General features: G+C 52.7%; 1 protein-coding gene across 2 annotated transcripts in view; it reads left to right on the forward strand.

Annotated features, from left to right (window-relative positions):
- Positions 1-642: 642 nt before the first annotated feature.
- USP7 (ubiquitin specific peptidase 7) overlaps positions 643-26,359 on the forward strand; it is a 42,283-nt gene continuing 16,566 nt past the window's right edge. Inside the window, exons 1-2 of one of the 2 annotated variants that reach the window (XM_075564302.1) lie at positions 643-936; positions 25,276-25,380. In XM_075564302.1, the coding sequence (XP_075420417.1) occupies positions 861-936; positions 25,276-25,380 (181 nt within the window). In that variant the 5' untranslated portion in view covers positions 643-860. The remainder of the gene's footprint in view (positions 937-25,275; positions 25,381-26,359) is intronic. The other variant, XM_075564303.1, reaches the window with a different exon arrangement.

A 26,359-nucleotide genomic window follows, 5' to 3' on the forward strand; every position in this document is an offset into this window, starting at 1 on the left:
CGCCTCTGCCCCGCCCTCCAGCTCCGCCTCTGCCCCGCCCTCCAGCTCCGCCGCCCCGCCCCCAGCTCCGCCGCAGCCCCGCCCTCCAGCTCCGCCGCTCCGCCCCCAGTTCCGCCCCCGCCGCCGCTCCGCCCTCCAGCTCCGCCCGCCCCGAGCTCCGCCCCCCGCCGCCGCTCCGCCCCCGGCTCGGCGCCCGCCCGCCGCCGCCCGCTCTCCTCGCTCGCTCGCTCGCTCCCGGCCCCCCATGCGGATGTGACATTTCACGCCGCCGCCATTTTGAGAGCGAGCCGAGCCGAGCCGAGCCGCCGGGCCGCCGGGTCTGCCGCCGGAGCCCCGCCGACGACGCCGAGGAGGCGGAGGCCGCAGCGCCCCGAGCGCGGCCGGCCCGTTGCCCGCCCGCCTGCCGCCCCCGTGAGCCCCCGGCCCCGCAGGCCCACCGCGCCCGGCCAGGCCTCCCGCCCGCCCGCCGCGCCCGGCCCGAGGCGGGGCTGAGTCCGCGGCCCCCGCCCGGCCGCCCTCCGCCCCCGGCCGGCCCGCGGCCCCGCAGCCCCGGCCCCGGCGGCGGGAGGCGGGCCCGGCGGCGGCGGCGGCGGCCGCAGCCGGCAACGAGGCCACCCGGCCCGGCCCGCCGGCCGCCCGCCCGCCTCGGCGCCGAGATTGGGCGAATCGCGAGCAAGTACGTGCGCGTCTCCCTGCCGCCGCCGCCCGCCGCGGGCCGCCCCGGGGCCGCCGCCGCCGCCGAGGACGCGCGGGAGGAGGAGGAGGAGGCCGCCCCGCCGCCGCCCCGGCTCCCCGCCGCCCGCCCGCCGGGCCCGCAGCCCCGGGACCCGGCCGCAGGCGAGGCCCAGGCCGCGGCCGACATGAACCACCAGCAGCAGCAGCAGCAGAAAGCGGGCGAGCAGCAGCTGAGCGAGCCCGAAGACATGGAGATGGAAGGTGAGGCCGCGGCGGCGGGGCCGGGGGCGCCGGGGAGGGGCTCGCCATCTTTAAGCAGGCCCGGGGCCGCGGCCTGGCCACCCGGCACCGGCCCCGGCCAGGCTGCACCGTCATGCCGCCGCCGGCCCCCGCATTGTCCGGCCCGGGGCCTCTGGGGCACAAAGCTCGAGGAGCGGGCGCGGAGCGGTGCACGGGCCGGCCCGGCGGCTGGGGAGCTGCGCTCCGGGGGCTGTCCCCTTGCTCGGGCGTCCCCGGGGCCCGTCTCCCTTGACCTGCCGCGGGCTGGCCAGCTGGGGAAGTCTGGCCTTCTTGGGCTGCGGGGTTCGCCCACACCTGCTCCAGCGCGCTCCCCCGGAGGGAACCCACGGCGGCTCTCCAGCGCAACCCCCCCAAAGCACTTTTGTCACCGCACTTGCCAACGTCGACCTTAATTTTGAAACATCTGCGAAGAACGCAGAGGTTCCCAGTCTTGTGACCGCCCAGAGTTCTAGCACCCGGGCTCATTTGTAAGTTACCTTTGCTTTTTTTTCTTTTGCTTTTTTTTAAACCGCCCCCTCCCGGGGCGTGTGGTACCCAACCACCGTCTCTGGCGTGTGGTCAGCATCCGGTCAGGTGTGTGTTTGAAAGTACGCGAAAACCCGCCACACTTGGCTACCTATATTAGCACACCTGCTTTGAAAAGGCAACTAACTTCCTTTTCGGCCCGGGTGGCGCGCGACGGCTTCCCAGGATCTTTTATGAAGGCCTGGAAATAAAAGGGTCCCCGGGTGAAATAAGTAAGTTCTAGCGGACTTGGTCCTTAGAAGGCATTTTAAATTTTCTTGCAAAAAAGTACTTGCACAAGGCAAACATTGGCCCCCAAAATAACGTTCCTTCCCTAAGGTGGGGGGTTGGAGGGAGCCCACCAGTAAAAGGCATCCAGTGCATGCACCCGAGTGAACAGATTATAGTGTTTTGCCTTGAATACATGTTCTTGGGTGCCCACGTGAATGGAGGGTGTGCAGGTGAAAGGTGGAGCCGTGTTGTTAGGATTGGCCTGCGGTGGGGTGCTGTACCCTGGTTTGTGGGAAGGTTTCTGGGTCCTGGAGTTAATTCTGTGGGGCTGTGTTGAAGACATGGCTTGCCAGATTGTCAAAAGCAGAGTGGCCTGGAGAAGCCCAACGAAGCTGGTCGTTGGGGATGGCAGTAATGGGGGGTAAGAGGGATGGGCGAGCAGAGGCCACGCCAAGGACCCAAGGGTGTCTATTACACTTGGCTCCAGCAAAGCCAGGGCAGTGTCTCTGATTAAACCATCTGAAAAGGAAGATGCTACCCAGGAGGAGAGAGAGAGAGAGTGTGTGTGTGAGTGAGTGAGAGAGAGAGATATTTTTGTGACACAATAAACATTAAGAACTCCCTGCCTTCTTGAGTAGCTCCAAAACAAGACACGAGTTGTATCATGCTAACTGGTTTGCCCATGCGCATGGCCTGGTGATTCTGAACTTGAGTGCAAATGATGAATTACCTGACTGTAAAGGTTGGCATTGGGGACCCCGGGGGGGGTGTTCGCTGAGAGTCTGGGGAGTGGTGGCATGTTAGCAGCAGCAGTGAGTGTAGATGTAGGCACGACTGCACAGCTCCGTTTTGAAGGGGAGTCCCTGAAGGGCGCTGGGAGAATTTGCAGAAGCTTGCTTTATAAAGCACACTTAAAAGTTTGCGTTTAGGGTCGGGGCTGGATCGCAGGGCAGCGATGCGCCTTGGCCCATTACTCGAACCGGATGGCCTCAGCTTCAAACTTGGTAATGTCCAAAGCTCGTTTTCCTGGGCAGGCCTTCTGCCCAGATTCACCACCCAGAAGGGGCCTCGTCTCGGTAGGACTGATGCTGCTAGTCTCCAGTCCTGCCCAATGAGCATCTGCAGGTGTAAGGCATCAGAAGTAGCCAGTTTCCTCCAAGCCGTCTTAAGCCTTCCCATCCCTAACAGCTGGCACCAACCCTGCCTAATGATGGTGTGGGCTCTGGAGGAGGGCAAGAAGCCTCCTGTTTACAAACCAGAAGTGAAGAAGGCAGTAGATACTCAGGTTGGTGCCCTGAGATAGAGACCCAGGTCCTAGTCAGCTGTGGTTGCACCTATTTGCTACCTGTGTTTGCCCTGGTTGAAATGGGAGGACAGCCTGATGGGATTGGCTGCACTCCCCCCCACCCCCACCATTAGGGCCCAGTTCCCTTTCCTCTTGCCTGCTACCAGGGTGGCATGGTGGTCCTTGTGTGCTTGGTAGCGAATTTGAGGAGTTGGACTGCCTGGCTTTTAGTTAAGAGGGATGACGGGTGATGTCTGCTGAGGTAGGAACCATACGCTCCCCACTGACCTGGACTTGCCCCAACTGCAGGTTTCAGTTTGGGAGGTTGTCCTTAGGTCTGGCCAGGGTGATGTTAGCATCCACCAGAGCTGAGGGGTACAAGGGGTGACCCCAGAGTCTTGGCCTCTGGAGAGGTGGTGATAACAGTTCTGGTGGCAAACAGGAAGGCTTGTGGGCCACCTTGCTGCCTGGCATGGAACTTCCCCAGCGGATTTCCAAGGCCACTGCCGGTCTTTCCTGTTCTGCTGTGGAGCCCAGGGTAGCTTTGAGCCACCAGTCTGCAAGCCCGTGACTGTTGCACCGCATGGCTCTGGACAGCCCTGGGTTTGCCCCCGCTGTTTGTTTTCCTTAGTTCCTCTGCCCTCTGAGTGACTAGCGCTGCACTCATCAGACCCCTGCCACCAGAGAGAGCAAACCCACAAGGCGACCTCTTTTCTGGAAAGAGCCCATCACTGGCTTCTGCCTTGTTTTTGGTTTGGGGCAAGTGGCTGGAATTTTCTTTATTTCAGTAAGATAAAGTTTCAAGTTACGTTACTGTTAAAGCATATTTTGGGAAAAGAAAGGGATTTATTTGTCTTGTGCCTGTCTTAAGCCTCAGTGCCCTTGCACCCGAAGCCGGTGCACTGAATATAGGAGCATCTCTGCTTCCTTGCAGCACTGTCTCCCATTGGCTTTGCTGGATCAGTTTGGAGCTGCCAAGTAAGAGAAGTGAGTTTAAATCAGCACTAAGCCAACCGATGTGAGCAGGCTAATTTGCATCCCCAACACCTCTGTTCCTCTCTGGCTGTGTCCTTCTCTGTCATCAGATCGATAATTGCTACCAGCCCATGAGAGAGGAAAAGGTATAGTGTGTGTGTGTGGTGTGTGTGTGTGTTTTATGGGGGGTTGAATTTGGGAGAGGAGAGAGGCCATGGGGTTACAGCTTGTGGCAGTTGGCTGTCAGGCATTGGGTTTTAGCTGGGCCTTGCCCTTTAAAAGTTGCGTGCTGTCTGCAAGCTGCTACACTGGGTACCTTGAGCTCCACGTCTCAAGACAGGTCTCTTCCTTTGTGGTTGTGAGGCTGAAAAGATAGTAAACAGGAGTTGCCAGCAGGTCCGAACTGGAAGCTTAGGGCTTCTCTATAGAGGTGGCTATGGAGAGATGAATGGCCACAGGTCGGGACCTGGTGATGCATGCCCATGATCAAACATGGGCCCTTAACCAGAAGGCGGGCAGGTTGATCCCACGGGAAGGATGTGGGAACCCATTTCCATGATGATAGCCAAGAAAACCCTTACAGGCGAGTTGTTCTCTGCCCCGTGGGGCCCACGGTGAATTGAAATGGACTCAGTGGCCCCTAACCCCAGCAGGTCCACCATGGGTGGTGGGGAGGGGCAGTCTTCCACACCAGGTGCAATGTCTGGTAAACACTGGGGCTCACTATTCAGAGGTTTGGGGTCTGTTCTTTTAAGGAAAATGGGATGGATTAATGAGGGGAGGGGCAGTGTGGACTTGGTGTGGTGCGGTGAAAATGGTGATGGAATTGGGTCAGCCCACGGCAGTCTCTGGCCACAGTGTCTGTAGCAGGCAAGCCAGAGCACAGAAGTGGCCTCGACTTCTCTGGGTCACACATCCTGTCACCAAGCCCCTTGTTTTTCCAGCCACCTCCCTCAGTGGAATGGGACCCTTGTTGACCCCCGCCAGGACTAGTGCAGTCACCCTCTTCCTGGAAGTGCCCATCTGATTTCCCAGTAAGCAAGGTAAACACAGCACCTTCTATGGAATTGAAGGTCCTTTCCCCCCAATGATCCCTGACAGGGATGGGGGTACCCAGTGGAAATTACATGTGGTGAAGAACCTGAGAAAATGTTCACACTAGGTGAGTCAGGAAGCAGAAGTAGGACTTTGCTTACCTTGCTTGCTGGGCAGTCCATCCTGCATCCTGAGCCCCATGGGGCCATGACACTGGCGGCCCTGAGGAAGAATTACCAGGTAAAAAGGACGAGGGTGTTGTGTGTGCATGTAGGTGTCCCTTGGAGGCTGGCAAGAGGTGTGTGGTCAGCATGGCCCAGCCTCCCATGGGAGCCAGGTGCCCATACACTCATCAATTCTGGCTGGGTGGGTTACAGCTGGGGGACTGTGTGTGGTTCCTCCCCCCCATTCTCCCCCACACACACATTGCGCACTGTGGCAACTCCTTCAGGACAGACAGCCCGGGAAGGTGCCACCACTTCCTTCTGCCACCCTAAACCTGACTGGTTGTCACAGATACCAGCCTTGTCCTGTGAGCACCCCTGCCTGCAGGCTCCCCATTCATGAATTCACCTTCCTTTGATGGGTTGCCCCAAAGATAACCACCCTAGCTCCCATCTTGGTAAATTTATCAGGGGTGGTGTGGGTGGGAGGGAGGGAGACCCTCCAGGAAACCTGACTTCAGAGACAAGGCCAACCTGTGGGAGGTGCCCTTGGGGCAGCTTGTAAGAACCCACTGCAGCCATAAACAGGATCTCCTGGATTTCACTTTATTGCTTTAACCGGAAGCTAAGCTGCTCCCTGTGGCAGTTCAGGAGCCTTTCGGGAAGGAAAGTCTCTGGTCCAGATAATAATCCCAGCAGTGGAAGGCTTTGAGCGTCATTGAATCTTTTGTCTTTCAGTATTTCTGTTAGTGAATCGAGGTTGGGTCTTTTTGGGGGGTGGGAGTGGGGTATAGTGTCTCAGTGGCATAGATGTTTGATATGCACCATTACTGGACATGTCCAATGTCACCTGCTTGAAGTGTGCATGTGGACTTAGGATCCTAAGTCGGAGGACGTTGGGGTTTAGGTGCCCAGCACCTAGGTAAGAAGTCCTGAGGACTGGCCACTGACAGACACTCTGGTTTGGTTTTGTTGACACACTGTTTCAGAAGCAGGATATAGGTGACTGAGGAGTTTCTTTTGAGGGGGCTGGGATGCTCTGACCTGGCAGAGAGGGGAGGGGGTGCTTCCAGAATGTTGTGTGGACGCCCCAGCAGGGGCAATATCTGGGGTGACCCTGCAGTGAGCTCTGCATGGTGCAGTCCCTGACCTTCCTGGAGCCACTGTCTAACAACTGTTAGTGCTCAGCATGTCCAGTGTCTTTGGCCACCTTTGCCTCGCCCTTTCTCTTGAGTTTGTGGCATATACGACTTTTTTGTGGTTGAGTTTGGGCCTGTGTAACCAGACATTGGTCATATCCCCATAGCCTTCAGTGTGCAGGAGGGGATGTGGGCCTGCCAGCTGGATGGGCGAGGGCCATCCCGCATGGCGGGGTGTGTGCTGACGCACTGCCTGCAGGCTCCCGGTACAGCACCCCCTAGGGCTCCTCGGAGCTCTCAACACCTGCCGCAGCCACCGGGGTCTCAGCAAGACCTTCTCTCTTGGTTCTTCCTTGGTGTGGTCTGTTGCAATCCCCTCTTCCTGCTTCTGGGGTATTCGGAGTAGCCACTCCTTGATGAGCCCTAACACCTGTTTGTATAGTTCCACCTGTTAGCCTGGTGGGAGTGACCAGGCCACAAACATCTAAATGGCCCATCATTGCCACACAGGACGACTGACAGGCCAGAGTCACCGACAGTGGAGCTTGGGCACTCTTGTTTGACGGTAGGATCTTGGGTGGTTTTTTTTCTAGTCTGACAACATAAAGGCCTCAGTCAACACCAGCGACCAAGGTACCCTTGAGAGCTGGTATGGGGAAGGTTGGTGGGCTGTGCTGTGCTGTGCTGTGCTGGACTCCACAGGCCCCACACACACTGAGTTGGTCAGTGAGTGCCTGGCTTGAGTTTATATGCTGTGGGCGTTTGTAGGTACAGATGTGCAGTTGGGGTGCTAATGCTCCCCAGACTGTTAGCAGGGTACAGGTAGTCTCTCCTTGCAGGTCCCTCCCGCCTGCCAAGTGGTGCGGGGGGTTTTGACACTGACTGGGGTGTGGAGGCTGACCCAGTACTGTGGCCAGCAGCTGGGAACCCTGGGGGGAAAGTGTACCTAGAGTTGTGAGTGCATTTAATCAATGGAACTTTAGGGAATAAATTATTTTCAAGCCTTTTAATTCATCCTGTGTAGTAGCTGCCCTAAAACAAGGCCTGGAGACACATCCTAACCTGTCAACTGGTCAGCTAGCGCACTGCCTCTGCTGCTTCCAGTCGAGAGCTGGTTCCTAAAAACACTGGTTCCTAAACTCAGGCAGCTGGTTTTCTTCTAGGTACAGGGCTTCCTGCTGCCCAGAGGGGTAACCTCTGGGAGAGGCCTCTTTGAGCTGAGATGGGTGTGGAGTGAAGAAGCAATTACCACGAGTTAATGAACTTGGAGAATATTTGGTTGTGGTATGAATGCATGTGTACTGAACAAGTTTGTTTTCCCTTCAACAATTCATATACCTTTTGTTTTGTAATGTGAGTTGCAAACCCCTCAGTGTAACAGCTCTCTCCCCACTTCCTCTGGGGCACCTTCCTGTTTTCTGAGCCTTGCTGTTGGGCAAATGGCGCCTGCTCTGCCCCTTGTTTTGAGAACTGGCTCTCTGTTGTTGGGCTTGAGAGGGGATTTGGTATTGGGTTCATTTCCAAGTTTGAAGAGTGTCTGAGGGAGGGCCTGCTAGCTAGGCTCACAGGATTCTCACCAGTCTCTATCACAGCCTTAAGTCTGGTCTTTAAGATCCCAGTTGGTGCTCACCGACTATATGTGTAGAACATTGTGGACCATTGTTGGTTTGGAGTTTGTTGTGCCCCTTGGTGCAGGGTGTCTGGTTTTGGCTACAAAGTTTGCACACGCTTACCTCTCTGCATTCTACTCCTAGGAGGACTCTCTTTCAAACCTGGGTGTGCGCCATGTGCCTCCGACAGCTGTTCCTCTTACAGTTCTGCTTATGTGTCCACTTGTAAAGGATTGTTTAGTACTGTGAGCGTGTGGAAGCACATGCCCTTGTATTTATTGTTGCCCTGTACTCTGCGGACCTCCCAGGCCTGCCTTAGCCCGGCTGTGCCTGCTAAGCAGCCCTGTGTTGCCTTGCCTTTCTCTCAAGTGAGCACGTGTCTGTTGTCTAGTTAGTAATTTTTATCCCTCTCCCTTCACATCGGTCCTTTTGTCATGGGTTAATTTCACTCAGCACATTGCCCTCCAGGTTCGTCCTGCTGTAAGATGCTTCATGGACTTCCTTATTTAGAGCTGTGTGGTATTCCCTTGTGTGGGCTCACCGCAGTGTGCATGCCTACCCTGTTTCCCCAAAACTAAGACAGTGTCTTAGATTAATTTTTGCTCCCAGAGATGCGTTAGGTCTTATTTTAAGGGTGTCTCTTATTTTTCCATGAAGAATACGGTACGCATTTATTATTGTTTTATTAAAAGACCTCGCAGTTCCTGTCTGCTCGGCTGCGGCTGTGCTGCGGCCAACAGTGAGCTGGGTGGGGGGGCCTTATTTTCGGGTGGATGCCTTATGTTTCAGCAAGTGACAGAACTCTAAGTAGGTCTTAGTTTCGGGGAAACACGGTATTTGTGTGGGACACTTAGGTTGCGGCCTTCCATTTGTGGCTCTGAATGATACCATCTTCAATGTGGGTGTGCACAGTGCCCTTGTGTTACAGCTCTGTGTCTAGCTGTGGGCTTGCTAGCTCACATGGCACCCTATTTCTAAACTCGTAAGGAAGCACCCAGCCGTTTCTACAGTGTTCCCGCTGCTCTGTTAGCTCACCAGCAGTACACAGCCCTGTCTCCCCACACCCTGGTCAGCATATGTGTTTGGTCACTTACTATTCCCGGGTGGATGGTGCCACCCTCTAATGGCGGATGAATAGGAGCTATTGCTCCTTGTGTGATCATTGGCCACTTGGACTTCTCTGCTGGCCAAGTAAGTCTGTCCCTGCCCCCTGTATTTGGAATGGTTTATCCTTTTGTCATTGAGATGTTGCTGCCATTTCTATACATCAGACCAGAAGTTTTCTTTACCCCTGACTGTAGGCTCTTTGCGTATTTAATTTTTAGGAGGTGCCAGTCGCCTGCGTGTCTTCTGCCATTGTGAATTTTAGGTTATGCTTCTTAAGACTCCACCATACATGAATTAGGAGGTGGCTAAGTTTGCCCCATGTTCCTCCATGATGTTTATAGTGTTAGCTTGTGCATTTCAGTCTTGGCTCCATCTCGGGTTTGTATTTGTATGTGATGTGAGCTATGGACCCTGTTCTCGTGCCCGACCCCACCCCCACCTCACCCCCAAATGTGGCCATCCCCATTTGTTAGAGACCGGGTTCTTTGTGGAAGGGCAGCTGTTGTCTGTAGATGAGTGGTTTGCTTCTGGATTCTCAGCGCCGCTCCTTTGCTGTCCGAGTGTATATGCACACACCTGCACCAGCCGTTTGTGGCAACATGGCTGTGTGTAGTGTATTCTAAGAGCGGGAAATTCGAGGCCCCTGGCTCACTTGTTCTTCAGTAGCACTCTGGTTGCTTATCTGGGCTCTCAAGTCAGGGTTGTGGCTGCTACCCCACTCTGACTCCTCCAGCGGTTGGGGGTGGGGCAGATAAAATAAATGAAATAAGCAGAATTAGTTGATGATATCTCATTTCTCAGTCGCCTCAATCACACTTCAGGGGATCGCAAGTGGGTACTGGACAGCGCCAATGAAGACGCTGTCCTGCAGAAAGTCCTATTGGCCAGCAGTACTGACTCACCTGTCTGATCTGGGCCTTGAGATAGAATTGTTTTGGGAAGCAGTAAGGTCACAGTGGGTGTTGGAGAGATGAGCAGGCACCACAGAAAGAGTGAAAGCTGTGGCAGGAACTTCACAGGTAAAAACCTGGCCCCAGGGCAAGCCCACAGAGAGGGGCTTCTTGAATTATTTGTGGTGAAAGACCTGTTTGTGTTTCATTCCCAGTTCTCCCTGGACGATGCTTTTGTGAGAACACATGTTTTTACAGGGGGTGGGGTGGGAGGTGGGAAGTACACATGTACACTGCAGCCCCAGACTTTTATGCTTAAAGACATGAAAGTCTGCCCCCACAGCTGTGCTTAGAACAGGCAGAAAAGAATCGCGGAAACTGTACATGTTGAAAAGGCCCGGGGAAATTAACACAGAGACTCCAACACTTTTGTGCGGTGTACAGCATACCTGGAAGTAAGGTCACACATGAATATTGGCGGTGTTTAAATGATCTAATGAGCTTGCATGGACAGGCACCCTGACTGCTCAAGGAATCCCGTTCGTTTTACCTGTTCTCATGCAAAGCCAGCCCTGAGGAGACAAGCTTCCAAGACCTGAAAATCATTCTCCCATTCTCCCAACACTGGTTTCCCAGGCTGCTTCTGTAGCCAGTTCTCTTGAAAGCGTGTAGCTGAATTCTCTCCTTTTTTTTTAGGGTTGCTTTGAGTTAGTATCTACTCCATGCTATCTCCTTCTGGGAACCTTCCTTGTACCGCTGAATTCTCTTAACACATGTATTTTTTAAAATCATTTTATTGGGGGCTCGTACAATTCTTATCACAATCCATACATACGTCCATTGTGTCAAGAACATATGTACATTTGTTGCCATCATCATTCTCAAAACATTTGCCTTCTACTTGAGCCCTTAATATCTGCTGCTCATTTCCCCCTCCCTCCCAACACACGTATTTTGAGTGACCTACACACCCTGTGGCCATCAAGCCTCTTCTGACTCAAGGTGACCCTAGAGGACCAAGTAGAAATGGCCTAATAGGGAGGGGTCCCAAGGCTGTGTCTTTAGAGGAGCAGAGCCTCGAGATGGGCACAAACCACTGTCCTCTAGGTTAGCAGCCAAGAGCTTAACTCCTGTGCCAGCAGGGCTGTTGCAGCCGCCAGACTGGGACCATATTCTGCCCGGACCCCTGGCCGACAGGGCACCTTGCCCCCTTGCTGTGTGCACAGCCCTGTCCTCATGGTGTGAAACCCACTAACTGGCCCCTGCCGCCTGGGGAGGAGAGAGGTGGTGACACAGCTCAGGGAGACAGTCTTGGGCCACCTAGGTGAGGAAAGGGTCAGAGGGGAAGTGGGGCAGGTAGGACTTGCCTTACCATGACTGGCGTGAAGTTGTAAGGGGTCCCCCGTAGGAGTGCTTGATGGCTACGAGAAGTTGGATGAGGTGGGGAGACATGAGTTCCATTTGAGACCCTCCCCACAGGCCCCGCTCACACACACATGTCCAGGGCCTAAGCCCGTCCTGACGGACTCCTGCCTCGCCCTGTTGTCAACATCACCCAGTTTCTTCCTTCAGCCTGCAGCTTGCACAAGGTGGAGGGAAAGTGGGTCAGAGGTACGAGAAGGGCAGGATTCCTGTGCTGGGCAGTGCTGGGAAGAAGAAATTAGGTGGCTTCAGAGGCCCAGCCTGGCTTCATTAACTCCCAGCCGACTGTGTGGTTTTTGGCAGATTGTGGCTATTTGTCTCCCCAGGGAGCCTTGGGCCCTAGCACTGGCATTTAAAAAATAAAGTTGGAGGGGGCTGAGAGGAAAATAAATAATGCCCATATGTGATCACTCCATAGGAGATTTGAGAGAGGCATTTTAGTCTATCAAGCGACTGTAACAGGGAGAAAAACTTTTAACTTCAGACCTGTCCCCTGCCTTACCCCCAGGCTTGCCTCAAAGTCACTGGTTCGAGAGCACGTTGGCAATGTGGCTGCAGCTTTCCCGAATGCTGGAGTGAGCCGGGTCCTGCATGCTTGTGATGGCCTCTAGCTCCCTGCTGTGGCATGCAGCGCCTGGTTCTCATCAGGACACAGGCAGGAGATGAAAGGGAGGGCCAAGACAAACTCCACCGTGGGGATTTGCCCGAAGCAGAGATATCACAGGACAGATAGTGATTGTAGGAGTAGTCAGTGCGTTGTTTGGGGGGCACGCTGGATTGCTAACCATAAGGTAGATGCGATGGTAGCATAGTGAGTAATGCACTGGCCTGCTGACTGCCAGCTCAGCGGTTCAAAACCACCTGTGGCTCTTTGGGAGAAAGATGAGGCTCCTTAAAGAGTAACAGTCTCAGGTGGATTGATTAGGGGCATGCTGGGGAAGGACTGGAAAGGAGAGGGCGTGGAAATGGGGCACTAACAATAATGAGTACCAGAAGAAAATATTCTGAAATTGATTGTGATGATTTCATAAACACTCTTAATACAATTGAACAATTAAATTATATGAAATGTGAAGTATATACCAAGACACTTTTTTTTTTTTTTAAGTTAGTCTCAGAAACCCAAAAGGGCAATTCTGGCCAGTCCTGGAGGGTTACTATGAGTTGAATGGAGCCCTGACGGAGGAGTGGTTGCCCAGCCACTCCATGGAGAAAGAGCTCTTACAACGACTTCGACTCAGAAACCCCCAGGGGCAGGCTAGCCCTGGTCATCTACAGGTCATTGGGGATCGGAATTGACTAAAATTGATTGGGTGGCGCTGAGTTGACTCAATGTGATGCGTTTGAGTTAGAGCTTTTTGTTACTTATTTTTAAACCACAAGTCTGGTTGTTCAAACCCAGCAGTTGCTTTTAGGGAAAAAGCTATGTCCATTGTATTCTATACTTGATGCACAGTCTTGGAAACCCAATGGGGCAGTTTGCTTCTGTCCCAGAGGGACCCTAGGAATTTGGTTGTGGAATGGGTAGGCAAGTATTAGTGTAGAAACTGCTGAGCCTTCTGCTGGGCAGAGCTTCCAGCATCATAGCGAAACGTGTGCCAATACAGTGTGACATGACAGGCAGTGGGGGGGGAACGGGACGAGAGTAATCCCTCCTTTGCCCAGGTGGCCAGCATGGATGGCAGTGTGGGTGGTGGCTCTTCCTGCCCTGAGTTTGAACACTAGAGGGAATGCACGCTGCCGGCCAAGCCATGAGAAGCCATCCAAAATGGGGCTGATGAACAACCTGGCACCAGGGAGAGGAGGAGGGCTACGAATACAAAGGCTTTCTCCCATTGGCCAGCCTTTGCTCTGGAAACCAGAGGCCATTACTGAACATGGAATCTGTTTTGATGAGGCTAAGTGCTGGGCTTTTACTTCTCTTAAAAGGCTGTTTTCACCACGGGCATGTTGAGACAGCGAGCACCTGCATGGGTAATTGTGTCTTAGAGCCCAGCGTCTCGGGCTCCTTGTCCTCGCGGACAGGATTCCAAGACCTATGCCGCCCGTGTGTGCCAGGGAGCCCGTTTGCACGCTCACAGGGACTTCTAATGGACATGGCTACAACCCACGAACCTCGCCTTCGTGGGGATGGAGAACCAGCGAGTGCATCTTCCCCCAAAGCAGCCTGGTGGTTACTGTGGACTGACTGAGCAGTGTGGGCACAAAGAGGGGCAAGTGGGTGTGCAGGAGTGGAAAGCGACGAGTGCTGTTGGAGGTGGGCAGAGAGGGTCTGGCAGTAGAGACGAGGGGGAAGGGGTGGCAGTGCCCAGGCCACATGTTGCTGGGTCCCCAAGTCACAACGACCACACATGTGACACCCTGGTCTTTGCTTCCTACGTTGAGGCAGTGGGGTGCCAGCCCCAGCTTCCTTTGGGGTGTCAATCAAACCAGAAGTTGCACAGCATTGAATGCAAGTGAACCTTAGGGTTAGTTGCTCCGGTTACACAGGTTAGAATTTCTGCACGGCTTGCCTTCTGAGTTACTGATTGATCAGTTCCACTGAGCTATTTAATTATTGCCTTTTAACATCTTTATGTTTTCTTTATTGTGTTGACCTAACAAGGGAGCTGTCATTACCCAGTCACTATTGACTGTCCCCCCCTCCCCCCTGCTCCCAGGCTTGTCTCCAAGAGTGTAAACTGTGGTCTCTGTGCACCTGTGGGACCCCACAATGTTAGTCGCTAGTGTCCCTCGGTGCAGTGTGCTCAGGGTTCTTCCATGTGCTGCCTACAGGAGGACTCTGGAGGAAGAAAGCACGAACCACGTCACATGGAGCCCCTCATCTGCTGGGGGTCTGGGCTGTCTCACGAAGACTAGCTCGGTGTCGTTACTGTGCCACGCAGCTTGCCCATTAAAAATGCACCCCGTGTATTCCCAGGGCTGCGGCACCATCGCCACAACCACTGCTGAACATTTCCACCACCCCAGGCCTGTCAGTGGCCACAGCTGGTCTACCTCTCCTGCTGACCTTGCCCATCTGTGACTCCCTGGCCACCTGTGTCTTGGGGGTGAGCCCACGGCCCTTTGCCCTGCTGAGAAGTGCTCTGCTTGGAGCTCCACGGTCACACCATGTGCGTCCGGCTCTAGGAGTGTGACTGACCTGATTCGGTCGTGCATTAGAGTCTGGCGCATTCCCTCAGTTGTTGTGAACATGTTGTTGTGGTTTGGATTGGTTTCAAAAAAATAAACCTGCCATTGGTCACAGTGGGACCAAGTGACAGGATACACCCCACAGGATTTTATTGGAAGCAGACTGCCAGGTCTTTGTTTCGCAGAGCCACTCACCAAAGCACCAAACGCATGCTGTGCAGCCAGTGCCGATGAGCAAGCAGTGAGTGGCCCTGGAGGACAGGCTAGAACCACCCCTGTGAGATTCTAAGACAGTGACTCTTTTTGGGAGTAGCAACAACCATAAACTTTCCCCTCTCTCCTGCAGAGTGTCCAGTAGCTGGTACATGTGAACTGCTGATCTTGCAATAAGCTCACTGGGGAGCCACCAGGGTGGGTACTGGGTTGGTTTGCAGAGCAAATTCGTTTTCGTTCAACAGTGCATACTCGTTTTGTCTCCAGACAGTGGGTAGTTGCCATACCCGCCTTCCCCCAGGGCCTCCCCATTTCCCTTGGCCCATCTTTCTTGTCCCTTCCTGCCTCCTGAGCTTTGTCTCATTTATTTATCTATCTGTCTATTCGTTCATTTATTTATTTAGGAGCTATGTCTTTTAAAGGACATTTTGTCCTTAGTATGAGGCTTCTTGAGTGAACTGAATGAACTGGGTGGAGTGTAGGCTGTGCAGGGTAGCAGCGCCCCTGGGTGGGTAGGGGGTGGGGTTGTGGTGCCTGCGGCTGCTATTACACAAGGCACAGCCTGATTCTGGGTCTGGAGCAGGGAAGGTGGGTGGGAAAGGGGTCATCCATGGGCACACCCACCTTCCAGCACTTCCTTTCTCAATGTAGAAGCTGGCACCCAGAGGCAGAGAAGCAACTTCTGGGTGACTCAGTCCCTTGCCTTGAGGGGTGGCACAAGGCCAAGTCTTTGGGCTCCAGGACTCTAACAGCCTTAACATTGGGGGGGAGGGGGGGACTTGCAAAATCGTTTTCAAGCCAAACTTTAAAGAAATTCCAACTCAGCCGCGACATTCTAGGGATAACAGTAAGCACATCCCCTTGTTGTTTCTGCCACGTCTATTCCACAGAGAAGCTGGGGGTCCCAACAGCCAGCCTTTTGGCAGCAGAGCCTTCTAACCACTGTGCCACCAGGGCTCCCTATGTGGGCAACAGCTAATCTTCTGCATCAGACCAATGCAGACAGAGTTCACTACCCTCATGGGCAGTAGAGGAGCCGCCAGGGGCAGAACACTGGTGGTGCCTGCCATTGGAAGGACAGGAACCTGCAGTGAAGATGCATGCCCAGGCAGCCAGCCCCTTACTGCAGGAGCACAGACACTGTCACTTGGGGGCCGGAAGGGAGGGTGGTGCTTCAACCAGGGGCAGTTTGGGATGGTGACCCAGACAGCTTACTCACCGTGACCGGAGTTTATACAAAAACTGGTAACTCTCTGGGAGATCAGAGAGAGTCCTGGGTGGTGGAGGCACAGGGTGTGATGCTCTGGCGGATCTCTCTTCCAGCCCCCCACCCCACTTCTCCCCTGGGCTTCCTCCTCCTGTTCCTGCTTGCACACCTCTCTAATTACTGGTCTCTTATAAACCAGTTTGGCTGAAAATCGATCTTTCTAGACCTGCAGGGTGACCAGGAGCACCAAGAGAGAATGTTTGCCCTTTTGGTCCTGATAGATTATCTTTGACTTTGAGGAAAGAGCAATTTTAATGGCATAAATTTATACTACCCATTATTACCAGAACCTGGATATCCAGGGCCATTTAAAAGACATTTTACTTGAGGTACGGTATTGGGGGGCAGGGGTTCTCATGTTAACTAGGAAGCTGGTGTGTTGTTCGTTGTATGTATGTCTCGTGTTTGCCTGGTTTCTCGTTGACTGTTTCTCCTTGGATTTTAGGATCCCCTTGTATTTTGAAGCAAGAGCCTATGAGTCAGAATCAGTGTTCTGGCCCCTCACATGTTGAAGATACAAGGATATGCCAAAAAGTATTGTCAATAGGATTTTCCTTGAGAAGCCCTCCTGATTGGTGCATGTCTGCACACTGGGTAGTATGCCTGATACAGGAAGAGGTCTGGCATCACCATCAGTGCTGTAGCTACTGACATTGGGGCACCACAGGGTGCGGCGCTGTCAATTTCCCACAATGTCCTGGCCTCAGCATAGCAGGCTCTGGACTTTTGGGTGAGGAAGACCCACTAGCTCATAGCTAATTTGTTTAAAAAGCGAGGTGGAAGGTTATGAAGAGTTGTAACCAGGGGAGAGTCTTGGACTTGCCAGTATGATCCAGGGAGCAAATTTAATCAACACAGTGGCTTCTGAGACTGCTGGGTCTGTTATTCAGGGCCTCGAGGGCAGCTCAAAGGAAATCTTGGTAGCTTTTTCTCAAAGGGCACAGGACAACCACAGGCACTTGCTATAGAGGAATCCCAAGAAAATGGAAAACTGCATCGGCGAGAAAAAATGTATCCCCGTCCCCATCCTAACTGCTCCTTCAAGCTTCCTTTTCTCTCCCACCCTCTGAACATCGACAGGGAACACAGTGTGAGTGGGTCCCTTGAAGATGCTGCTTGCCGTGGTGTAAATGGAGGAGCAAGCACGGCACCCCAAGAATGGGCTGGAGGTGGAAACTCTGCCTTCAGAAGCTTTGAGACTAGGAAGAGGCTCTGTCTTCTCACAAAGAGAAAGATTGATCCAAAAATACATAACCAACACTTGGCCCAAAGTAACCCTTTTCAGTGCTCTATGGACTTTTGTTTCCTAACCTAGAAAAGTCAGCCTCATAACAATATTATGAGAACCAAATGAGATATGTACCTAGAAAAACAAACACAAACGATATCAACAGTGTTATGAGAACCAAGAGAGAGATGGAGAGCAGTTAGGAATATGGATGATTCTGTTAAAAACCCAACTCCCCGATGTCAAGTCTCATAGCAACCCTCTAAGACAGGGCAGAGCCGGCCCAGACAGTTTCAGAAACAGTGACTGATGATGGGAGGCGCAGCTGGTGGTTTTGAACTGCTGACCTTGGGGATTGCAGCCCAGTGAGTAGCCACACCATCACCAAGGCTACTGTAAAAACATATCCACCCGCCCCCCCCAAACAAAAGCAACTTAGCGATTGGTCTTTTTGTGACCATATTTTTTCCTGGCCCCTGTTTTTCCTCCTCCTTTTATTTTATCCCAGCCATGTGCTTTCCTGGAGCCCTCCTGGGCTTGGCCCGCTCGATTCTCCATGTGCTCCACAGCGTGCAGATAATCCCATTTGTCTGGTGAAGCCAGGCCGGGGCAGTGGGGACATAATTATAAGCTGCTCTGAATACTTCCTTTGCAGTGCTCCATGCAAACTTGGAGCCAAGTGCACAACCCAGGCAGTGGTTCGTTGATGGGTGTGCCTCCTGTCCGGAAGCCAGACTAAGGGGTTTCTGTAAAGGACACATGCTATGTGTGGTTTCAATGGGGGTTGTATTTTCACATAACAAATCTGCAACACCCTTGTATGACACCCCCTACAGGTGCTGGCTGTGGACTGGCGCGGCCTTGTCCTTGGGAGAAAGAGCTACAGAGGTTTCCCTCAGGAAAGGAGAGCCTCGGGGCTCCCTGTGTTCAGGAACGGGTCCCCACTTGGCAGCTGGATGGGTTGTGATGCCAGGGAGTGTCACTCAGGAACTTCTAGAGAAGTCTTCTGATCTGTGTGACCCTCTGTCCTGGAGTGTCCTTGGGGAACTTTGGAGAGGTGCTGGGGTACCTGGGAAAGCCACCCCTCGCTCTGGTTCCCATGAACAGTTGCTGTGTGAGACTAGGGGGATCTGCTGTCAGGAGAAGGTGTGTGTGCTTTAACATCAAGAAGTCCGTAGTACTTGAACTAGAAAAGTTAAGGTTCTGGAGGTGGGCAGCTGGGAGAGTTCTCCCAACAGCCTGTGGACTTTGGTCTCTCCCTCTCCATTGTGGGCCAAGGTCAGTTGGCTCGGAAAGCTTGGCGGGGGGTTGGGGGGGGGGTTGGTACGGGTCATGCAGGGAGGCAGCCAGACTGTGCTGCTGCCCTTGGCTGGGCTAGCCTCCTTTGGGGAAACAAATGTGCCAAAGCCGAAGAAGCCCCGCTCTGTGGGTCATGGTGGATTGCACACCAGGTGCACCCCTGGGATGCCTATGCAGGCTTGCATGCTGGCTCCTGTTCACCTTTGTCCACAGTGGCCCGGAAGGCTGGAAAGGCCCTATGGCAGCTCTGTGCACCAATCATTGCTTGGGTGCTTCGGTGGCAGAGCAAAACAGGTTTTCCTGACTGGCATCACCAGATCAAAATCAATGCTGTCTGCTCCCATAAAGCTTTACAGCAGCTGTTCTCAACCTGTGGGTCATGGCCCCTTTGGGAGTCTAGCGACCCTTTCACAGGGGTCCCCTGATTTATAACAGTAGCAAAATTAGTTATGAAGTAGTAAAAAATATAATGTTATGGTCGGGGGTCACCACAACATGAGGAACTGTATTAAAGGGTCACGGGTTCCATGGTGGCATAGGGGCTACGAATTGGGCTGCTAACCCCCCAGGGTCAGCAGTTGAAAGCTACGAGCTGCTCAATGGAAGAAAACAGGGCTTTCTACTGCCAAGAAGCGTGAGCGTCTCAGAAACTCACCAGGGCAGTTCTACCCTGCCCTACCAGGCCGCTCACTATGTGTTGGCTTTGCCTGGATGGCAGTGAGTGAGTGATACATGAAGTTAAACGTGCTGCTGTGCTAAGACACTATGCACACTGGCTTTTCGTGGCCCTTGGAACCACCCCACCAGTCACCTTGGGAAAGAAAGACCACTGGTTTGACCATTTTCTGGGTGTTCTGTGGGGGTGGGGAGACACCAAAAAGTAGCACAAGCCCTAGACCCCAACAGACAAGGTCCCCCGTGGCAATGCCACTTCAGGGTCCTAGCTGGGACCCTGATTTGTTGGCAATGGCTCTTTCCTGTTCCTGTGCCAGTGAGGGTGGCAGGAGATTTCTCCTCCAGGTGTGGTGATTACGTCCCAAGGGTGTGTGCGCCGGCCACCCAGCAGAACGTGGGCGTGCTACCCTGCATTCTGGGGTCCCCGCCTGCCACAGCACCTAAGATCCCTCTGCTTCCTCAAGCGCCCCCTAGTGTCTGTGGGAAGCCGCCTTTTCTTCCTGAGCTTGGCTGCCTGAGAATTGAAGACCTGTTCCTGTGGCTGCCTGATGCTGCACTTACAAAGTCTGGTATCTGGGATCTCTCTGGCTTCTCCGGCTGGACGGGCTTTCTGCTCTACCTCCTTTCCAAGTTATGCTGACCTCGTTGTTGAGAGTCAGACAACTCCAGTTCAACTGCTTAGTGGCACTGATTGCATTTGTCACATCTACAACCCTGCTCACCTCTCCAGAGGGGCTCCTCTCCGACTGACCCTCATCACTGCTCTTTAAGGGTCCTCGATAATCTTTCCGGTTGTATTTGTCATTGCATCATAACAGCCACCCTACAGGACTAGGTAGAATCGCCCCTTGTGTTTCCAAAGCTGTAACTCTTTACCGGGAGTAAAGAGTCTCGTCTTTCTCTCCTGTTCATAGGCGAGTGGTTTCAAACCGCTGGTGTTGGGATTCCCAACCCAACAGGTACCCCCCCACCACCACCACCAGGATTTCCTTTGATACCATTATAGAGAGATCGATGGCTTTAGAAACTCTAGAGACTGTAAAAATACTGAATGCTACTTTCCATCCCCCCTCCCCGACATTGATCAGGATTATTTTGGCTTAATTTTAGATTTTCAAAAAAAGTTGCAAAGTTGTAAGTAAGAGAGCTGGCAAGGGAGTTCCCTGGGGCCCTTCGCCAAATCGTTGGCATGTTACATCACCAGGGCATCTGTCACAGCATGGCTGTTACCGGGTTTCTCTCTGGGTTCCTTTGTGTTCCCGGGCCCACACTGTCTTTTGAAGTGCTATGGAAAGTGCTTGAATGTGTTTCTGGTTCTAAGCACTAGAATTTTGTGGGAGCTTTTAAAAAAAACAAAACAGAAACAGAATGGTGATGTCAACCACCTAGAGGTTCTATGCAGTCACTGATGTGGATATGAGAAGCACCCTTCCCCCAGCCCCAGAAGCTTCTACTGCAGAGCCATGCAGACATGGCTGGGAACCACAGGCTTGGAGGAGAAGGTGATTGCTGGCTTCAGATGGGGTTCCTTGGGCTGCTAATGAATTCAGACAAAAACATTTCTAAACCTCCATGTGGATTACCAATAGTCAAATAGCGTGGGACAGAGACACGTAGCTGCCTACTTTAGCTTGTATTTAACTGTTCTGAAATGAGTTCAGAAGCATGTTAGTTATGGTCTTTGTCATTTGTGACCTGGCCAGCGGGGTTGGTCACTGTTTTGAAGGTGGCATGGGGCTTAGGTGGGTGAGTGGCATCTCAATGGACCCAGACGGTGAGGTTTTGGGGGCGGATGGGCGCGGGAGTGTTTGGTGAAGAGAGGATCCCATAGATTCTCGGGTGTTCTGCTCCCCAGGCACCATTTTGTTTCTTTGCTTTCCCCTCCCTCCTGCCCCAGAAAGGACGGACCAGAGACACAGGGAGGAGGTGCTTGGGGAGAGGAAAGGGAGAATGCAGAGCCAGACAGTGAGTTGACTTGGGACTAAAATCCCTGCTTTAAGGCTCCACTTGAGCAGCCAGGGACTAAACATTGGACAGCAAGCCCCGAGGGTCCTGCTGCTGTCATGAGCACCGGTTTTGGTCACTGACATCCATCCCTAGTGGGCAGGTTGGAGGGGAGGAATCTGTAGGCTAGTGCCACTGGCCTCCCCAGTCAGGCAGAGTTGGTTCTTCTTCATGGCCAACACACCCCTTGGTGGCTGTGCTGGATGCTGGACAGCCTTGTTTTATTACAGCGCTTGGGCAGAGGGTGCTGACTCTGTGAAGTGGCTGAAGGCAGCAGGCAGCCCCCTCTCATCCAGGGCTAAGAGTGAGGTGTTAGCCATCATTGCCATAGCAATGGACACGTGTTCTCTGGGGCGTTGTGACATCACAAGTGGAAGCTGTTGGTGGGAAGGAAAATCTTGCCTGTAGGAGGGAAATTGACCTTGTAAGTCGCCCTGGCGGCTTGGTGTATGTTCCACCGGTGTGTGTATATATATACTTATGCCCCTGCTCCTTTCCAGAGACTGGGTGTTCAAGGGTTTCCCAGCCACGAGTATTGCACATCATCTCTGTTGCATTTCTGGGTGTGATGAGTGTGTTTGGCATAGGGATGTGTCTGTGTCACATTTTGGCCCTGTTGTTCACCACAGGGCACCCTCAGGCTTTTAATTTGCTTTTGTTTAGCCAAATCAGAGTTGAGTTGACAATACCTGAAAATTCCAACCAGGAGGGCACAGACGCAAACTTTATAAACGCCCCGTGGGGCCATCCTGGCACTTGGTCTCATTTGTCTGTGCTTGATTGGCTTTACTCTTGTGGTTTTTTGGGGGTCTTTCTGGAAGCCCTGTGCAAACCATGTGTGTACCTCAGGCCCCTTTGCTGCTTATCTCTGGTCTCAGGATTCACTCTGTCTTTAATTAAAATTTTAATCCTCCTGCCAAACTAACTCATTTCACAAGGAGCTTTTTTATACCGCATCCTCGATCCCTCAGGAGCTAGACTAGAATTGCCAGCGTAGTTTGCAAAGCTCTCTGGGCATGATTTGTTTGGAAGCTTTGTGGGGCCCATGATGGACCAACCATGAGCTTTTGCCACTCCTGTCTCCATGGGCCAAGGAGACAAATGGGGCAGACACTGGTCACTGCAGCAGGCGGCTATAGAGCATGGGGCCTGTGTAGGGCTGGCCCACCTACTGAGCCATCCTGTCTTCCTTAGCATTTTATAACGCTTTGTGCTTTCTTCTGTCACTGTGCTGTCTACCCCAACTACCAGAAAAACAACTGGGTTTGGCTTTCCTGCTCACATCAGGTAAAGTGTAGTGCAGGTGCCTCCTTGGTCTCGTGGGATGCTCTTGACCTTGATGAGTGCCATAACTTGGTGAAAAAGGCACACTTGCTCTAGAGCAGTGGTTCTCAATCTTCCTCATGCCGAGACCCTTTCATACAGTTCCTCGTGTTGCGTTGACCCCTCCCTCAACCATAAAATTATTTTTGTGGCTACTTCATCATTGGGTGACCTCTGTGAAAAGGTCATTTGACGCCCAAAGGGGTCAGGACCCACAGGTTGAGAAGTGCTGCTCTAAAGTCAACTATACCAACGCTTGGCTATACTGCCTTCTAGCTTGAATCTGAATTTATGTATATTTCTTTATTTTCCAACAGTTTCAGTGGTAGATAATTTACATATCCTAGAATCGAATAGTTGGATCATTAATTTATGTATATTTCATACTTGGCCCTTAGTCGCCTGGTGAAGCCATCATCAGAGGGATTTGGGGAACTCTGACTTACAGAAGTGGGTGCTGCGCATGGGGGAGGAGGTGGGCGTCCTGTTTTCCATGCAGAAGAGCTAGTTGTCATTTGTGGGTGGCCAATCAGATCTTGACAGTGATCACAGCAGAACAGTGCTCAATCAGAAGAGCAGACTATGTCAGAGCATAGGTACTGTCCCATGGGATACCCACCCTGGAGTTGGAGATGACTGACTTTTTAGAGTGGAACCGCACCCTAGGGTCTCCAAGGCTGTGCAGAGAGCCTTATCTCCCGGGGAGTGGCTGGTGAGCTGGAACCACCAATCTTGCCACAAATCTCCTGGTGCTTAACTTGATGTCCACCGGCACTCCCCACACAAAGCTGAAACTCGCTGCCTTCAACCCTGCCGAGTCACAGTGACCCTAGAGGACAGGGTAAGAACATGCTCCTGTGTGTTCCCAGGACTAAGTCTTAGAGTGGGTGGAAAGCATGCCTGTCTTTCTCCCTCAGAGCAGACTGGTGGCTTCAGACTTCAGACCTGTGGTTGGCAGCCCACTACATACCCATGATGCCACCACGGCTTCCACTATCTTCCACAGAGCCTCCAGAGGTTCTCGTGCATCTCCCGATTCTGTGTGCGTAAGCAACAGAGATTTATATACTCTTATCCTGACGCACTCTTGCCCTTTCTAATGGCAAATATTACATGACACACGGTTGTGACCTGTGTGCCCTCGCCACACGGCCGTGCACACAGCAGCCTGGCTGGTAGGTATGTTGAGTGCTGTGTTCCACTAGGATGCGCCGCAGTTAACACAAGCCTTCGTGCAGTTTTTCTTTTTAATACATTTGCACAAGGATTTGATACAGCTTCCAAAGGAAGGGTAATCTCAAGCCCTTGATTTTAGCACTTCCTGGGATTTCCCCCCCTACCCCCCAGAAGTTAAAAGCACTCACAAAAAGACTGGCTCTTCCTTCTTCTCTCCTGCACGGATGCTTGCTATCCACTTGCCCCATTTCGAGGCCCTGGAGCTGTGTGTGTGATTTGGCCAGGGGAGGGAACCAGCCCCACATTCTGTCTGACTTTAAAAGTAACTGTCCAGTGGAGGAGTGTCAGTATGGAGCTCCGTTTGGGTGGCAATGCTTAATTTTTGGTTTCTGGCATTTCTAAAGTGTTAAAGATCCCTGAGAGGAGGGGGAAAGCTTGCCTTTTCATGTCCTCTGGAAGTGCTTATGGGCTTTTATGAAGTAATCTGATAGTTCAGGATTTGGGAGGCTGCTTGGAGGGGGGTGGGGAGTGGGGCTGCTGTCCTTGGTGCTGAATCGGACCTCTTACCAGGTCTTTCTGCAGAAAGACATGCGCAAGGCCCCACGTTTTTCAGACGCTGCACCTGTTTGCTGGGGGTCAGCCTAAGGGACAGAGAGGAAGAAGAGGAGGATTTGGCTTGTGCAGTGTGTGTGGCCTTTTTGTCCAGTACTTGGAGTCTGTTACTATTTAAACTTCCCCAGACGTTCCTTTTTAGTTGATCGACTCCTATCAGTGAAAGATCAGGTTACATTATGATGATTATGAAAGTGTTCACTCACTCTAGCATTGTTGAGAATGGACCCAGCAAACCATGCCACTTCAACTGTTTATGCAGGTGCAATCTCAGGGGCATGGGTGCCATCCTCACCCTCCTTTCTGGGCGGGCCTGCCCGCACCCACTCATTGCCCTAGGAGGCTCCTTTCTCAGTCTCGGGAGTGACTGTTGACCCTGATCCCATATAGATAGATGCTCAGTGAGACCACGGCTTGGTTTGAAAACAACCTTGGGGCTGTGTGCACTGGTTTAAGGTTCACAGATGGTCTGGGGACAGCAGTGTTGTATGCTTTCCTTTTACTATCCAGTAATTGTCAGGTGACACTGTGATAGGAGACAAGGTACTGGTTGTGTACAACGTTGGCTTCTAATTACATTATGTTGTATCCACTTAGTAGCTCTGCCAAATAAGACTTCCTCTCACTTCAGGGTTTTAATGTGTAGGGAAAGCAGTTACCAGATGGTGATTTGAAATCTTGACCTCCAAGTCAATTTATGAAGGTTCTTAAATCTAAGAGTGCTAACGATAAGTCATGGTAGACTGAGAGTGACTTTAAAATACTGCAGATAGCACTGGGTTCAGATTCGACATGGCATTTGAGAGCAACTAAAACTGGCCTCTCGCCAACCTTTTGGGTGACTAGATTAGGTGTTTTTATTTTTAGTACATTTTATTTTTAGTTATTTATAGGTACAAGGTGAACTTCTTAGAGACTGGAAACGGCCTCACTTCTTATGTAAATGATATTGTTTATTTTATCCAAGTCACGAAAGTTAAAACCATGAACTTGTCTGTTTTCTCACCAGCTGGTGATACTGACGACCCCCCCAGGATTACTCAGAACCCTGTGATCAACGGGAATGTAGCCATGAGCGATGGCCACAACAACACCGAGGAGGACATGGAGGACGGTGAGTCGGCTGGCGCGTTTGCCAAGGGAGACCCAGAGTGCATGCACATGTGTCCTCAGGAGTCACAGCCAAGATGTCTGAGGAGCACTGACAAGCCTTTTACGACAGAGTCCCGGACAAGCTGTTTCTGGCCAACCTGGGAAGAAAGATTTGAGCATAGGAGGTTGTAATTGGTGGGGGCGGGGAGTTCTCCCACCTGGACTTGGCTGTTTGCAGCCACTGTTGCTGGCCGCCAGGTCTGTCTCCCTCAGTCTTTATCTGTTTGTAACAAAATCCTCAAGGTGTTGGATTTGTCAAGTGTAGCTGATGACCACTCCCCTCCTGTGGGGTGTGTCCAGAGCCCAGCCCTCACTTTGTTCTCCCACCAGACATTGGTGACAGGCTGCTTGTGCACTTACAGTCACGGCTGTTTTGTGTCTAGAAGTGGGTGTGCCTTTGTTGAGAGCTCTTACATGGAAAAGCTTGCTATAGGAGAAGACAGCCGTCTCCAGTAGCCCTTTCTTCCTGGTCTGCAATGAAAGCTGCTTTTTGCTAAAGGGTCGAGAGCCCTGATGGCGTAGTGGTTAGCTTTGTGCTGCTAAGCGCAAGGTCAGCCGTTGGAAGCCACCAGCCTGTTTGCTGGGGAAAGACAGCTAGAAAGCGTGAGGAGTGCTTGGTTGAGGGCGATTCCCTGTTGAAGAACTTCTCAGGGCCTTCCCTGTGCTGGGCCCGGGGCACAGAATCTCTTTACACCATCTCACACTGGGACAGCGCTGGGCTGGCACTGTCTTCGCACCATTGACTGGGTTGGAGGGACCGGCCCACCCTCTTTGTCAGGGAAATTGGGATGGAGTAGGAGAACGGATGGTGGAGCTCGAACCCATTCAGCGCAACACAACACAGAAGGAAAACAACTACTGCCCAGTGGCTCTGGCTGAGGTGAGGCCCAGAGTTTGTGAGTCGCCATGCCAGTTACCCGCCCTGGGGCGGGGGGGGGGTG

This window comes from Tenrec ecaudatus, chromosome 12 (genome assembly GCF_050624435.1).
Source record: "Tenrec ecaudatus isolate mTenEca1 chromosome 12, mTenEca1.hap1, whole genome shotgun sequence".
Taxonomy (NCBI): Eukaryota; Metazoa; Chordata; class Mammalia; order Afrosoricida; family Tenrecidae; genus Tenrec; species Tenrec ecaudatus.